Source organism: Dermacentor andersoni, chromosome 2 (genome assembly GCF_023375885.2).
Source record: "Dermacentor andersoni chromosome 2, qqDerAnde1_hic_scaffold, whole genome shotgun sequence".
Lineage (NCBI taxonomy): Eukaryota > Metazoa > Arthropoda > Arachnida > Ixodida > Ixodidae > Dermacentor > Dermacentor andersoni.
The window spans coordinates 120,299,815-120,314,564 of NC_092815.1; the positions used below are offsets into that span (position 1 = coordinate 120,299,815).

General features: G+C 44.5%; 1 protein-coding gene across 1 annotated transcript in view; it reads right to left on the reverse strand.

Annotated features, from left to right (window-relative positions):
- The window catches only part of PolA1 (DNA polymerase alpha catalytic subunit), a 153,723-nt gene that overhangs the window by 26,688 nt on the left and 112,285 nt on the right, over positions 1 to 14,750 (reverse strand). Inside the window, exons 33-36 of the mRNA XM_050188005.2 lie at positions 12,216 to 12,397; positions 11,574 to 11,699; positions 8,826 to 8,942; positions 8,182 to 8,275 (exon numbers count right to left, since the gene is read on the reverse strand). Coding sequence (XP_050043962.1) covers positions 8,182 to 8,275; positions 8,826 to 8,942; positions 11,574 to 11,699; positions 12,216 to 12,397 — 519 coding nt within the window. The remainder of the gene's footprint in view (positions 1 to 8,181; positions 8,276 to 8,825; positions 8,943 to 11,573; positions 11,700 to 12,215; positions 12,398 to 14,750) is intronic.

Genomic DNA, 14,750 nt, shown 5'->3' on the forward strand with positions numbered 1-14,750 from the left:
GCTCACTTTAAGAGAAACTTTTTTTTGTTGTTGTTGCGCAAATAGTCTAAATTTATTTCCAACAGCGTTTTTTATAAATTTAAATCATGAAGTCGCTAGATTCCAGTTGAAATGATGCTGCAGTGCAAGTTGTGCCAACCAGAGTTCTTCGCGCTAACAACACAGCCTCCTGCTTGAAAGTATATTCACAGAAGAAGACGTCAGCACGCTTATGCTTCGCTCGACATGCAATACAAATTTGGACAACAGCAAAATGCCAAGATTGACAGCAAGACTTATTCGAACGGTAAGGAGGCTGGCACTGAACGACCCTAAGATCGTAGCAATGTCAAAACAGTGCCACTTCACGGCACCAGTATGCCGAATGTGCAATAAAGATTTTTTTTGCATGCCTTGACGCAATGACGTAGCAAGGCTATGCTTACGCGCTTACAAACCATTTGCAGGGAAGCACGCATATAGGCGTCGAATTTCAATTTTTTCTCCATGCAGCGACTCAGTCAAACACGCGACCACTGGGACTCTACAATGCAATGCTGCACAAATTTTCTCGGCCTACGGACGGTTCCAAGTAAATATGCGTGCATAGTAGGCCACGCCGCGCACAAACCGCCTTGTCGTCCTGAGCACTAGGTGTATGTGTCCGCTTATGCCGAGATTTGCATTAGCTGCTTTGTTTGGTATAGCAGCATACATTTTTATTGCCGGTTAGAGATAAAGAATTCGGCAGAACCTATCTCGCGACGAACGTCGACGCTAATGCGATTAGCACTGAAGCAATGTAGCGAAACATCGTATTGCCACCGCCGAAACGTGTATTCAGCCGGGCTATGCCGGGCTCTTCATTCGCGCTTTTTACTGCACACGCTGCGCCATCTAGCGCCACCCTGTAAAGTCTTCGCGTGGCGCTGATTCAATTCCGCCAAGCATCGAAGAATTTCAAAGGATAATTGTTGTCATTGTAGAGTGGCGCATATCCAGCGGCAAATACCCAATGGCACATACCTAGTTACCCAAGTTAACGTCAAAAAGTTTCATTGAAGAGCGGCACACGCCTATTGGCACGTACCAGGTGACCCAAGTTGGCATTAAAGAGGTGCATTGAAGGGCGGTACATATCCAGTGCCACATCCTCAGTGGCCCATGTCGGCGTCAAAAAAGTTCGTTAAAGGGCACGCACACACACACACACACACACACACACACACACACACACGCGCGCGCGCACACACACGCACACACACACGCACGCACACACACACACACACACACACACACAGTAAACAACGCCAAATACTCAGTGACCCAAGTTGGTCCGACGGGCAAAGCAGCTCGATGCGCTATCCAAACATGCACTAACCAGTGACTTAGTTCTTAGTGACTTATGTGTCAAATCAGCGCCGTGTGTGTCCCATCCTCTGTTCTGTTGTCCGGTGCACGTCTTTAGCGCTGTTTTGAAACATTATGGAAAACCCCGAACTCGCCCAATCTGCCGTTCTTCTTCAGTGGCTTAGGTCGGCGGGAAAACGGCCAGAGACATACAAAGAGGCCGGTAGATTGATAGGCAGTCAGCTCTCGGGAAGTGCGTGAAGTACTTTAAGAATGCCAATCGCATTAATACTTCATTCAAACAGTGCACAGATCGACAGCATAGCTGTGCTACATTTACGAGCCGCGGACATCAACACCTTTTCGTTTACTTGGCGAGAGGCGTCCACTGCGCCGCAGTACGACCACAAGTCGTGCTTCGCATGCTAATTCGAAGGGGATTTGCGCTGACTGAAATCAAACACGTCTTCAAGTCAGCAGTTCCACATATCGGTCACCGCGACCTCGCAGTAATGGTTGCTCGCGTCTCTGCGTTTTTCTTTCCTCCATAAATTTTTCCTTGATTTTGAAAAACAGAAATTTCCTAAACAAGGCCAAAACTCTGCCGGTCTAGAGAAATCTCCTTATAGAGATGGCAGCGCTGGTTGACAGTAATGTGGTCGCACCGTGCTATTCGATTTAATGCCATCGTTATTTATATACGTGTTTGCTTCTGCTGACTCCCGCACCCAAACTTCCCTTGGAACGATTTCACGAATGAACCACGAAAACCACAAGGCCACCGAAATGGTGCAAACCAAGGTACTGCCGGCCCATGGCCAACGTCGCGTTGGTCAGTCAGAGCGACGGCAACTCCCACGGCAGCTCCGCCCTCGGGCACAGCCGGTACAGCGCAGTCCGCTCGGTGGGCGCATGCGCCTCGCTCGTCGCTGCGGCCGCCGCCAATCGACCCGCCCCGGAAGCGCGCTGAAAACGGCCGCAATTTCGCCAAACGAACGACCGACGCCACTTTGTAGGCGTCGTCGCTTCGACGGCGACGACGAAGGAAAAGGGCGTGGTGACGGTACTTTACCGGTCTCTGACTTCGTGATACTGTGTTCTTTGCTCTCATTTACTCCTGCGCTCGTTCTCGTGCGGCCGCTATTCATCCTCCTCGGACCAGCGGTGAGCAAAATCTCCACAAATGTCATCCATTCGACGAAGAGGAGAAAGAAGAAAGCCTTTAGTTCGGTGGGACAAAAGCTAATAGGCAGATATAGCGAAAGAGAGACGTGTTCTGCGTTTTTGCGATTAGCTGTTTGTTCTTTTCCACACGTCAATGTGTCAGTTTGTCAGTGACACCTGAAGAGTTGCGAGAGTGTACGGTGCTGGCTCGGACGAGCCTCGCCGTTTAGCGCTCCACAAATTTTATTGCAAGGGAGAGAGAAAGAGAGATTAAATAAAGGACGAGCAACTATGCAAACACATAAGCTAATATTCTAAGTCTTACCTTAATTTACGAATATTTATTCGAGTGAACATTATTTTAAAACCACCTTCTTGGCCTATACCACTATATGTTGAGTTATGCTGACTGGAAACAAGAACGTGCATGCAGCCAACATCGCTTCCTAAGCTAGAAACTTCTGCGATCTCTTATTAAATTGTTATGCAGGTTACATAATTTCCTTCAGGACCTCAGCTTCTTACTGCTTTCAAGAAATTCTGAAGGTTGTGCATGTTGTAATTGTCAAGAGATTTCTTTTTAGCTTTTTGTAGTAGCAAGAGCGGCAGGTGAACAGCAATGCTTTGCCCGACAGCTTGAAGTGCGCTTGATATGTCCTAGCTTGAAAGAATTTACAGACAAGACATGCAAACTTATTGTTCCCATCACATGTATACCATAGCTAAAGGGAACACAACCTAGGGCGAATGTCACTGGCCTTCAACAACATTATTAAAGCAAAGCTTTCTTTGTCCCTTCCTTCAACTTCCTCGCTGCTGCTGTCTTGCCAAATACAGGACGGCAGTCCTATCATTATACATGTACCCTTATATGTGATAATTCCTGCGTTGTTATGCCGTCACGGTGGTTCTATCATCGTCTTTTTGTTGAAGTGATTCCACTATTGTCATCCCATCGTCGTCACACCTATGGCTTGTAATTTGAGCGGGTGAGCTAGGCTTGGAGAAGTGCGCTAGGCGAGCTGTATTGGCCAGCACTGGCATGTCATCGTCATCACGTCGTCGACATACAGTCATCATTCTAGCGTCTTCGTGCCATTGTCGCTGTACCACTGTCATCCCTGATGGCCGCTGGCTACAGTCTTGTACAATAGACCAATATCAGATATAGTGCCAACACCAGATATAGTACATATTAAGACAGCCTGCAGCGGCAGGTGATGCACATAAGTGAGGAGGTGAGCTCCAACGCCAACATTGTCATGCCACTGTCATCATTACATCGCCTTCATGCCACCATTATCATTCCTTAATTGTCATGTGATTGTCATACTTCCACTGTCTTCACTCTGTCGCTGTCACTGCGTTGTCATATTATGTATTTGGTTTATTTTGGTACTGCCGCATCATGGCAAACGTCAAGTTTGGTTTATGATGTGCAATTTCTTTTTATAATGTGAAATTTTGTTTACCTTAAACGTATCTTCGCACTGCTGTATTTGCCTGTCCTTGCCATTTGTACTGGGTCGTGGTGCTAGTCAAGCCTGTGTAGCGGCTTTTTGTCCATGCACCTCAGCATTCCAAATGTTAGAACAAAGCTTTGATTTAATATCATTGTCCTCACACCACCATCTTGGAGTTGTCACCACAGTCGCCGTTATTTTGTTGTAGTGATGCCACTGTCTGCCATGCCTTCATCATCACGCCATTGTCATCTTTCCAGCACTGTCAGACCATTGTTGACAAACCATCGTAATCGTTTTAGTATCACCATCCATAGTCCTATTCCAGCTCTTTCATCCCATCGTCACACCATCAGCATCAAGTTGTCACGTCGTTGCCGTCATACCATTGTGGTCATTGCAGTGTCATTGTGCTTTCGTGGTAGTTCCATCTTTGTTACTCCTTTGCCATCATTCCATCATCGGAATCACATTGTTGTCATGCCATTGTCATTTTGCCATAATGTCATTGTACAGTAAAAGCTCGTTAATTCGAACCGCAAGGGGAAGCCGCTTCAGTTCGAATTAACGAAAGTTCGAACTAAGAAAAGTGAAGGAGAGCAACAGTACACTGCGATTTAGAAGCAGTAGGGCATGTCAGAAATTTGGCGTGTCAGAAAGTGATGGCGTGTGCCGCGGGCACACGCCATCTTGAAGTCGAAGCTCTGGGTCCGACTGTGCCACACTACCGATGTCCACCGAAACGAACGTTAGCCGACGCTTAACACCATCACAATGAATCGCGATGGCCGATACCTCCTAAGCTGAAAACAGACGTGCACAACCGATGAAGACTGCCGAGGCAAAGACGCTGAACATGTGAAGGTGGCGAAGGCCCTGATTCGTTGGTTCTTGATTGCAAGCGCAGCTGCGACGTATTTGATTCGCTGTGTTACGATGGCGCTTGCCATGCCATCTCCGCACAACATTAGCAGCTGTAGAAGATTTGCAAAGCCTCCGAGATTCGCAACGGGCACGAAATCTCGGAGGTTACGTAGAACGGAGAGGCGGCAGCCGCCGCTGCCTTCTGGCTGACCCCGCGTTGGTTAGATTTTTTTTCCGATTTTGCCTTCTCTCGCCGTTCTCTCCGTTTCGGAGGCAATACAGCCTTGTGTGTAGGCAGTAGGCGCGTTTCTCTGGCCGTGTGTCAGGCGAGCGTAGTTCGAATTATCCGTGAGGGAACCTTCTCGCGTTCGAATTAACGGACTTTTTTATACATACACTTCTGTGGAGCTTGGCCGGACCAAATCGTACAGCTCGAATTATCCATAAATTCGAATTATTGAAGTTCGAATTAACGAGGTTTCACTGTAGTGTCACTGCGCCCGTGGTCATTCTATTTCTGTTATTCCTTCATCGTCATAACATTATTGTCCTTCCAGCATCGCCATCCCATGATCTTTATGCCATCGCCGTCATGCCACCAAGGTTGTTCTTACTGTTATTTTGTTGTAGTGATTCCGGTGTCGTTGTGCCGTAACCATGTTACAGTCACCTTCATACTGTCATGGTTGTTCCCCCATCGTCATGTGTGGCATATGCAGGGTCCAGCATTAAATGTTTAAGTTGAGCAAGGTGGTTCCTAGTAAAAATGTGTTCAACTGGGTCGTATACTCTTAGTTGCAAATTGCCCCTAAGCAGGAACAGTGTTCTTCACAAACACCAATGAAAGCTTCACTTAAACCGATTCCTTCAGCACGTGGGTTCTGCAGATCTTTCCCATACTGCAAAATTAAAGTCCAAGCGAGGATGACATAAATGTGCAAAAATGTATTAACAAAAAGTAATGCAGCTTTTAACACTAAATAGACCAGTCATGCAGTGTTGCATGAAAACAGAACAAGAAAACAACAGGTTGCATTTATCTACAGTGCCAAACGAAATGCAATTATGTCAGCCTCCTACTCTGTAAGGTTTTACGTGTTTGTCGACTTTCTCGTTCCCGGCAACTTATTTAAATATATACAACACTAGAATCCAGAAGCTGTTACCATTACCACAGAGTACACATCAGCTTCCAATGTTGCCACTTCGCATTAGTAACATAACTAATAATACTAGTCACACGTTAGAATATGTCTACTGGTCTACTGGAATTTCTCGTCTGAACCTGTCCTCTAAAGTCTCTCATGTGCAGGACATTACTTCATAGCTGGCTTAAATACACTACAGAGGCAATGTGCTGAGCATGGACAACCCAGTGCTTAAAGTCAGGCGCTCTCGGCCCCACCACCATTCTTCAAGGAGGGGCTCAGCCCCTTTTTAGCAGGTCAACTGCAGCACTGCGGCACACATTTGACAAATGCTGGAAGTTATTTTTTTGCTAGTAGTGCCTTTTGCAGGGCAATTCAAGTTCTCCAATTTCTCGAATAATGATTTAATCACGATTAATTGGTTGACGACACACACACGCATATCTATATACGTGTGTGTGTGTGCATGCATCCCTACACTGAAGGGAGACTTAAGCCGTGCAACAACCAAATCCATGCCTTTGAACTTGTCCGAAGTATTTCATTTCATTCATCCCAACTCTAACTAGATTTAGTAGCCAAGCTTATGGTAAATAAGGATGTGTCATATACAAAAAAAATTCTTTTTAATATATGGGTTCACCTATATTAAAATTATATTCTATTTCTCGGTGATCTATTTTCGAGTAAATGCGGTACTAAATGAATAAATAAATAAGTACATGGCCTTTTGTATTCTGCATAGGCACCATACTTCAGGCAAAGTAAAAGATTGGCACCCTAACTGCCTTCAATCTAAAGCATGGGCCTCAAATATGTAGCTTGTACATCTCATGTGGCCCACCAACACCAAGCTTCTGTATATGGCCTGCAACGTCTGCCTCAACAATAAGCTACTTCATCATCTCAATGTTACCTAAACCTTAGAAAACTGACCGTGGCCTGTGTTAGGCTGTGTATTAACATATATGGACAAATGTTAATATGAGTCTCGGATCTCCATAAAACATCTACAAGTGAAATGCTTCTCAGCATGCAGTCACACAGTGTAGATTATAATGTGCAATTCATGTGTCCAACTTTTATAAGCAGTTGAACCATTTCACTCCTCCACAGGTGTTTAAAAAAGCAAAGAATAAAACTAGAATCATTCACAAAATTTTGCTGTTAGAAATTAATAAGTAACTTATTAAATCTAGCAAGGCAAGAAAGGAAAGTAACTGTGTAAGAGCATCACAACTGCTCATTTGCTTGTCAGTCATTACAAACCTTGCCTTAGCACACAGGAATGCCTATTGATCTATAAAATTAAATAAAAAATAATAAGGTTAAAAATGAAAGAATGCCCAAGTAAGCTTTGGTTGTCTGCCAAAGAGATGTGAACAATCTCTCTCATTTCTTCTTTTTATAAGTAACTCGCGCAGGCATCCACTTGTAAAGCTGGTACAGAGATTATTCAAGACCTGTGGTTGCTTCATTGCATGCTACTAGTCAGCTTTCAAAATGGCAAGCTCAAAGTTATTAGACGGTATTTTCCTTGTGCACAAAACTACTTAAGTGAAGCTTGGGTTCCGTGCATGTGCAATGTCCCCGATGCTTTCTTGGGGAGCGTTGTAAGTCCTTTAACCCTTTCCGTGTTGCACCGTTCCGTGTTGCACCGTTATTCTGAATTCTGACCATAAATGGCTAAAATTTTTACTGCTGAATGCTTCATGAAAAACAATAGACACTATTTTAAATGTCAATATTTTAAGTGTTGTGCAAGTAAATACAGCAGCAAAGCAACTAGCAGGCTTAAAGTTTGAAAAATACTAAACATTGCATTATTGCTGAATGTGGTTACTGTTCACTAAAAAATTTGCAGAGTTTTCTGTAAAGACACTGAACAAGCACACTGCTTTTACAGTTGTAGCTAGAATGATTTGCTCCACAGCCAAACAGAGATATCATGAAGTTTAGTTGTGAAATTATCATTTAATGGCGGCCGAAATTTTGGCTGCCTCTACATGTAAGTTGTTATTACAGAGAGGGTAACAGTGCTGTGGGTAGGCTGAGCAGGTCTGAAAAATCTGACTCTGCAAATTTTGTTGGAGACTATATTCGTATTCTTTTGAGGCTAGTTTTGCCCTAAGCTGGCCATGAATATAAAATTGTAGAAGTATTGATGTAGTAATTCAGCAACTATAAATAAGCTCTAAAGATCAAGCACTTACTTTTTTCAATCTCCGAGAGAGTTGCTTGTGCCCTGGAGAACTCAAAGAGCTTGCTGAAGTAGGTCAGCTGTCTGTACAGGTCGGACACCTTGTACTGAAGATGAAAAACAAGAGAGGGAGAGAGAGAGAAAAAGGGCGGATGTGTCATGCATGCCCTGTTCAAGCAAATTTTAAATGGACACTGAAGGAAAGCATTAAATCAGGCTGGGTTAGCAGATTATAGGTACTTTCTTAGAACACTTAACCATGTGTTTGTCAAAAAGAGGCTTTGTATTACTGGAGTAGAGAAAATACATGTACAGGTAAAACTTCCTGTATTGAATTCCATCCTACAACCATTTGCCACGACATCAATGTATGGCATTACAGATTTTGTGGTATATATACACAATTTGCTTCTTTTTATGCAACAACTGCTGACAAAAATTGCCAGGCTGAACTTCCGTTTACTTTTCAACTTCCAACACACTATCAAACAAGAGGCACTGTAGAACACTGAAAAACTTGTGATGTAATGGAGGCATCAGCTCTATGCTTGCTCTGCCACATTAAGGTTGTAGCGAACTGACATTGTCAAGTACCGCTTGCATAAATGCACTTAATGTGTGAAGAAGCAAAGAGAAAGGATTGTACCCAGCACTCACCTCCGGCAGCATGGCTGATCTTTGGCATGCAGCACAAACAGGGCCAGATTTGCCAAAAATCTGAGGTACCTGCCGTGTTCTGTGGCCACAACCAGAGTCCTCACAGACAAGCCAGCCCTAATGAGAAAAGACACATCAAAAGAAAGAAAGAAAAAAAAAGGAGAAAAAGAAAAAATGTAGGTGACAGTTGTCTGATGTCCTTTAGCGTGCTGCCAAGTGCAGTATGAAATTCAAAATGTTTTTTTCACGTAAATGCACTCAGACTCATGTCACAGCACAGAGTAGCATATGAAAGTGATACAACCGTTTGTTTAGAGTGCACTGCTAATAAAAGGCATGCCTGTACATTACCAAACACTCACTCTAAAAGCTCACTCTCTTCATTCAGAAAGTGTACCAAGAGAAAGTGTCCTTGTTCCTGCTGCCCGCCGTTCAGTTCTAGCTTCTCTGAAAGGCTTCAAGAAATGAACTGCCCTGCTGCCACCTATGGTTTCACTCATAATTTCTGTTGCAGCTTATGCTAACACTAACCTTAAACAAAATATCACTGCCACTCTACCTAAACAAATACAGTCTACTCTCGTTACAACGGACCCTGATAATCTGACAAAAAAGGTAGTTTTATCTGAAGTCCGTAATATACGAGACACCTCACTTCAAAAACTTTCGTTGTGATGTCTAACAACTTTATAGCAAAGAGCGAGTGATGAACCTCCGAAGTAAACAACAAACAAAAAAAGTCGCAGTTTCGCCCGAAAGGCGAAGCATCGATTGCGATAGCAAATTAAACAACATAAGCGCAGCAGCAGCAGCAAGTGAATTGACTTTCGTGCTGTCCCTCGCTTTAACGCAAACTAAATGTTGAAAGCACAACACATACGAAGCTAGCTGCACTGCGCGCACTTTGTCCACATCGCAGATCACTTTGAAAATGGGGCAGCGCGGGAGCGTACTTTCTTCACATCGCAGGTTGCTTTTAAGATAAGGCGCCCGCGAGGGTGCGCACTTTGTCTGCATCGCAAATCGCTTTCAAGATGTGACGCCCACCTGGCTGTGCCGTTAACAGCCGCCACTGAAGTAGACCCCCCCCCCCTCTTTCCCTCGCCATCCCCCCATGCCTTGCATGCGCAAGACGGGTGTGCACTTTGTCCGCATCGCAGATCACTTTCAAGATGTGACGCCCGCGCGGTCATGCCGTTAACAGCCGCCACTGGAGTAGAACTCCCCCTCTTTCCCTCGCCTTCCCCCCATGCCTTGCATGCATAAGAGGGCGCGCTTCCGCCCCGCTTTCCTCCCTCCCTCGCATGCAAGATATTGAGCAGTGATTGTTGGCTGACCTTCGCAAGTCAGTTGCCAGCCCATGTTGACACGGCAAGTTCGTTTTATATGCCCGATTTTGAAAAAAATTGCAGTTAATATCCTCCACTGTAGCCGATAATCCGTTGTAGCATGGTCCGATAAAGGCGAACTTCGTTGCATTAATAAAATAAACAGACTACACTAAGGTTTAAATATGGTCCGTTATATCCAAAAGTCTATTGTATGGGGGTCTGTTGTAACGAGCGTAGACTGTATCACCAATAAAGGGCCTAGAAGTTAAACATGAATACTAGCTTATCAAAGCCTTCAATTAATCAAAGGCCGTAAAATGTCATGACTCGTCAGATATTACAATGGTGCCTTGCTGCACTCACTCTTCTCTCCACCAGCCCGATAAGAATTGAATGCACAGAAACTTGACAGATTCCTTGCACAGCTAAAGTTTTTGTATTTGTTACATGGTCACATCGCACAAACAGAAAGGACCTCAGTGTAGCCCATAGGGTTTAATGAAGCACACAGCACTTGATTGATTGATTCATGGGGTTTAATGTCAGGAAGCAACACTGAGGCTACGAGAGACAATGCTGTGGAGAATTCTGGATAAATTTTGACCACCTGAGGTTCTTCATTGCAAACCTACATCTAAGTACAGAAACGTCATTACAGCGAAGCTGTATACCTCTACCAGCCAAGGAAATTTTTGTGTCGTTGTGGTAAGCAAAAAACTCCCCATACATAGTCTGATCCCGAAGATAGTGCAATGCCGGGCCGACTTGTAGTGGAGGTGAAGCAGGCATTAAGCACTCCCCATACATGGGCCGATCCCGAAGATAGTGCAATGCCATGCCGACTTGCAGTGGAGGTGAAGCAGGCGTTAAACACTCCCCATACGTGCGCCGATCCCGAAGATAGTGCAAAGCCGGGCCGTCCCGCGTCAGAGGTGTAGTTCACCATTAAGGGGCCCACATACACAGCTTCGCTGGTCATCCTTCTTCACAGTGTGGAAGGGTACCGAGATTTTTTTCATTTCGCCCCCAACAAAATGTGATCCCCATGGCTGGCAATTGAACACAGGACTTTGTGCTTAACAGCAAGATCCCGCAGTCACTGTGCCAGTGCGCTGGGTAAATGGCATTTAGCAAAGAAATACATTTTAAGATGATGCTAAATGAAGAAACACAGCTTAAAGGCAACCTTCTTAAGTTTAAGGCAAACTGAAATGCCACTTTCTCAAGGATCCGTAGTTTTGGGGTTCATCCTGATACAGGATGCTGTATCACTCCAGCACACAGGAATTTGGTATCAGTAAAAAATGTTTTGCACCGAACACGCTACAGTTTGCAGTTCTCTTAGAAAGATTATTGTAATAGCACTGACGAGTCTCCAAAAGTGTGGGGCAAACACTGAATATTGGACTGTGCTTACCAAATAAAACTTCTGGATAAATGATCGAATGACTAAAGTCATTTGATTGCAAAGAGCATTGAGGTAGCTGGTCAAGTCAATCTTGCAACCAGGACATGATGCAAGACTAAACTTCAAGTTCTTTCCCTGGAAAAGAAAATGAATGTTAGCAACGTTGAATGTGTTGATCAGACCATTTTCTCTTAAATACAGCAGAACCTCATTCATACGTTGTGGGGAGGGGGAGGGAAGCGAGAGAAAATAATTTACTAATTTGATGTCAATCCAAGAATTTTTTTACATGTTTTTATTTTACTCCTTGTGCTGCCAGTCATTCTTGGTATAATCTTTCAGTTATGTCAACTACGATGAATTTTCACTCAATGGGGCATATAACGCTTTTGCATTTATATTTTATTTCTATCTGGAGCACTAAACTGGCCTCATCTTATATAGTATGTAGGCTCCCATTAAGACAAAATGAGCAAAGAATTCTTTCTCTAAGCTGAACAGCAGGGGAATTTCATTTTGTTCCCACAGAATTTAGTGCACTCATAAACTGTACTCCTCGTGAGATGGAGTTCTAAGGTCTCCTGTGTACATCTTGATGGGAGTCTACTGCTGTATGCAAATAAGCAAATAAAGAAAGTGTCTGACACTTACAGTTCCTTCAAAAATATGTTCCACAGTGATTGTGGAACTGCAATTATCAACAGGGCAGCAGAAGCTGATCCTCTGGCAGTCCTTGTAATCGCTCAGGTTTAGTGTCTTAGCCATGCTCAGTTTGGCACTGGGATCGTCATCTCTGTTGTAACTGTAATTCCGGTACTGGTGTGGGTCCAAGCCTTTGCAAAAGGTAGGAGGAAGGACACCAGTAAGGCTCACTGCTTAACACCTCCAATCTATCTCTTTAAATTATTTTCGGAATGCATGGAACGTGTCCTTTAGCACATCTGTGTGCATACATGCACATAACAGACCTTTGTGTCAATGCTGAAAATGGCGTGGTGCAGTTCTTCAGACACTGCTTGTTGGTGTTCACGGCAACCACAGAAGCCATGTTAGGGAGACCCGTACAAAGAAGAGCAGATAACTGGTGAGCCCTACATCTTCATAAAGTTATGTACTTGGCAAACTAAGCAAGAGTACAGGGAGCAGAGTGTTGCAGCAGTGACAGTTTACAATGAACAGCAATACAGTTGACTCCAATTGCTTTGACTTGCTCAATTTGTATCGTCGGTCATTTTGACCACGTTCAAAAGTATTCAGAGACGCTTATACAGTAAAAGCTCGTTAATTCAAATTCAGCGGGGATGCTACGAAAATTCGAATTACACAAAATTCGAACTAATGAAAGTCAGAGAAAAAGATCACTTCGTTAACGTGTGTATATAGTCCGACGTAGTGTGAGTGAGTGCGTGCGTGCGTGCACACACGCACGTCACATTGGCGAGAACGTCTATTGAGGGAGAGCTCTACCACTGGAAGAGCTAGCGCTGCAGTCGGCATGACGTGGTATGAGAGATCACGTGGACACAGCGGCCGCGCCGACTACTTCGGAAGCGCCTAAGCAAGCTGAAAACGAAACTTTAACGTCCCACCTGCGCTGCGGTTTTGATTAAGTGGGGAAGTTTTCCTGCTTTGGGTGTTTGCTTGACAACACTTGAAATCACTATAATAGGTAGTGGTTGCCTTTGAAGGCGTCCAACATGGTAGGCTACTGCTTGATGCCGCCGTGCTAGAGGTACGCAACGGAGCTCGTTGTCAACCTTCCCACGCAGCCACAGAACAAGAAGCTGCGTGAAGCTTGGATCACGAAACTTCGAACCGGCAAGCAGCCATCAGATACAACTCGGGTGTACAGCAAGCACTTCCCGAGGAAAATTTCTGCTATGGCATCGGGGCTGCGATGTTCAGATGAGTAGCAGAAAACACGCACTGAGATGCTCGCCCGCGTGCACTGCCTAGCTAATGTCATGAAGCTCTGGTCTATGAACTTCTTGATGATAGATACTGGCAAGTTCACTAGAATGGATAGGGTATGGTAAGACGCACATAAAAATAAGGCATGGTATATGCTCATGTTTGTGCTAGCACCAAACAATGAATGCACTTCATTAAGAAAAAAAAAAAAAAAAAAAAAAAAAAAAAAAAAAAAAAAAAAACCCGGCAGGAAATTGCTTGCTGAGACGACCGATAAACATACAGTGCGATGCAACTTAAGAAATAGTGATATCGAAACGTCCAAGAATTAAGACAACAATAAAAAATCGAATCGTCCCGATGGCGGATCAAAAGTCGCTGTACACGTTGAAGTCCCTAGTTATAACTAAATTATTTTAACGCGACAGCGTTAAGGAGCCCGTGTCACAGAAAATCTGCCGTCCAGCGTCCGGGGTTATTTTGGCAAAAAGATTTTCGAACCATTCTTACCCAGGCCATCCATGTGATGCAAGAAATTTACTGAGCTAATTGAATTTCTCAAGCTGAAATACGTTAAACAATCGTAAACTGGGACATACACACAGCCTGCAGACATGATAGCTCTCGGATTGTAATTTGACTATACGAGAAAACATAATTCTGTTACGCGAAAACTCAAAGAAACCCCTTTTCCAGCGTTTTCACAATTCATAGACCGACCGCGGTGTCCGGCATTTGCGCACGCTGGCGTGTGGGTGTCTTGGGGGCCATGGAGCGGCGTGCCTGGTTTCTTGTAATACCTCCAGCTGGCACTCAGCTCTGCCGCATCGCGGCCCACGCAAGAGGCTGTGTTTCTACCACAAAGCCTGCCTTCGTCCATAGCGTTCACGGCGAGCGTTTTCCAGTAAACATTACGGTTACATAGCTCCAGTTGCAGGGAAGCGCGAGAAGCAGCCAGGGATCCTTGAATGCTATTGCATTCCGCTCTTAAAGCCCCAAAGCAAATTTTGGTTATACGCTAGAAGTTGTTACATGTCCTTTAGGGAGCGTTCTGCTGAAAAAAAATTTCAGATCGGCTCATTAATAGCCGAGATAGAAATAATTTAGTGCTGCGAATCTATGTTTTCAGCAGGCAAGCTCCACTGCCAAGCAAAACACTCGCCACTAGCCTCATCTAGCCTCCGCAAGTGAAATTCCTTCCCTGTGTTCTCCCATACCGGACCTCAAGGATCACGTGATGCATACGTCATGGGCCCCGCCTTCATTTCTTTTTCT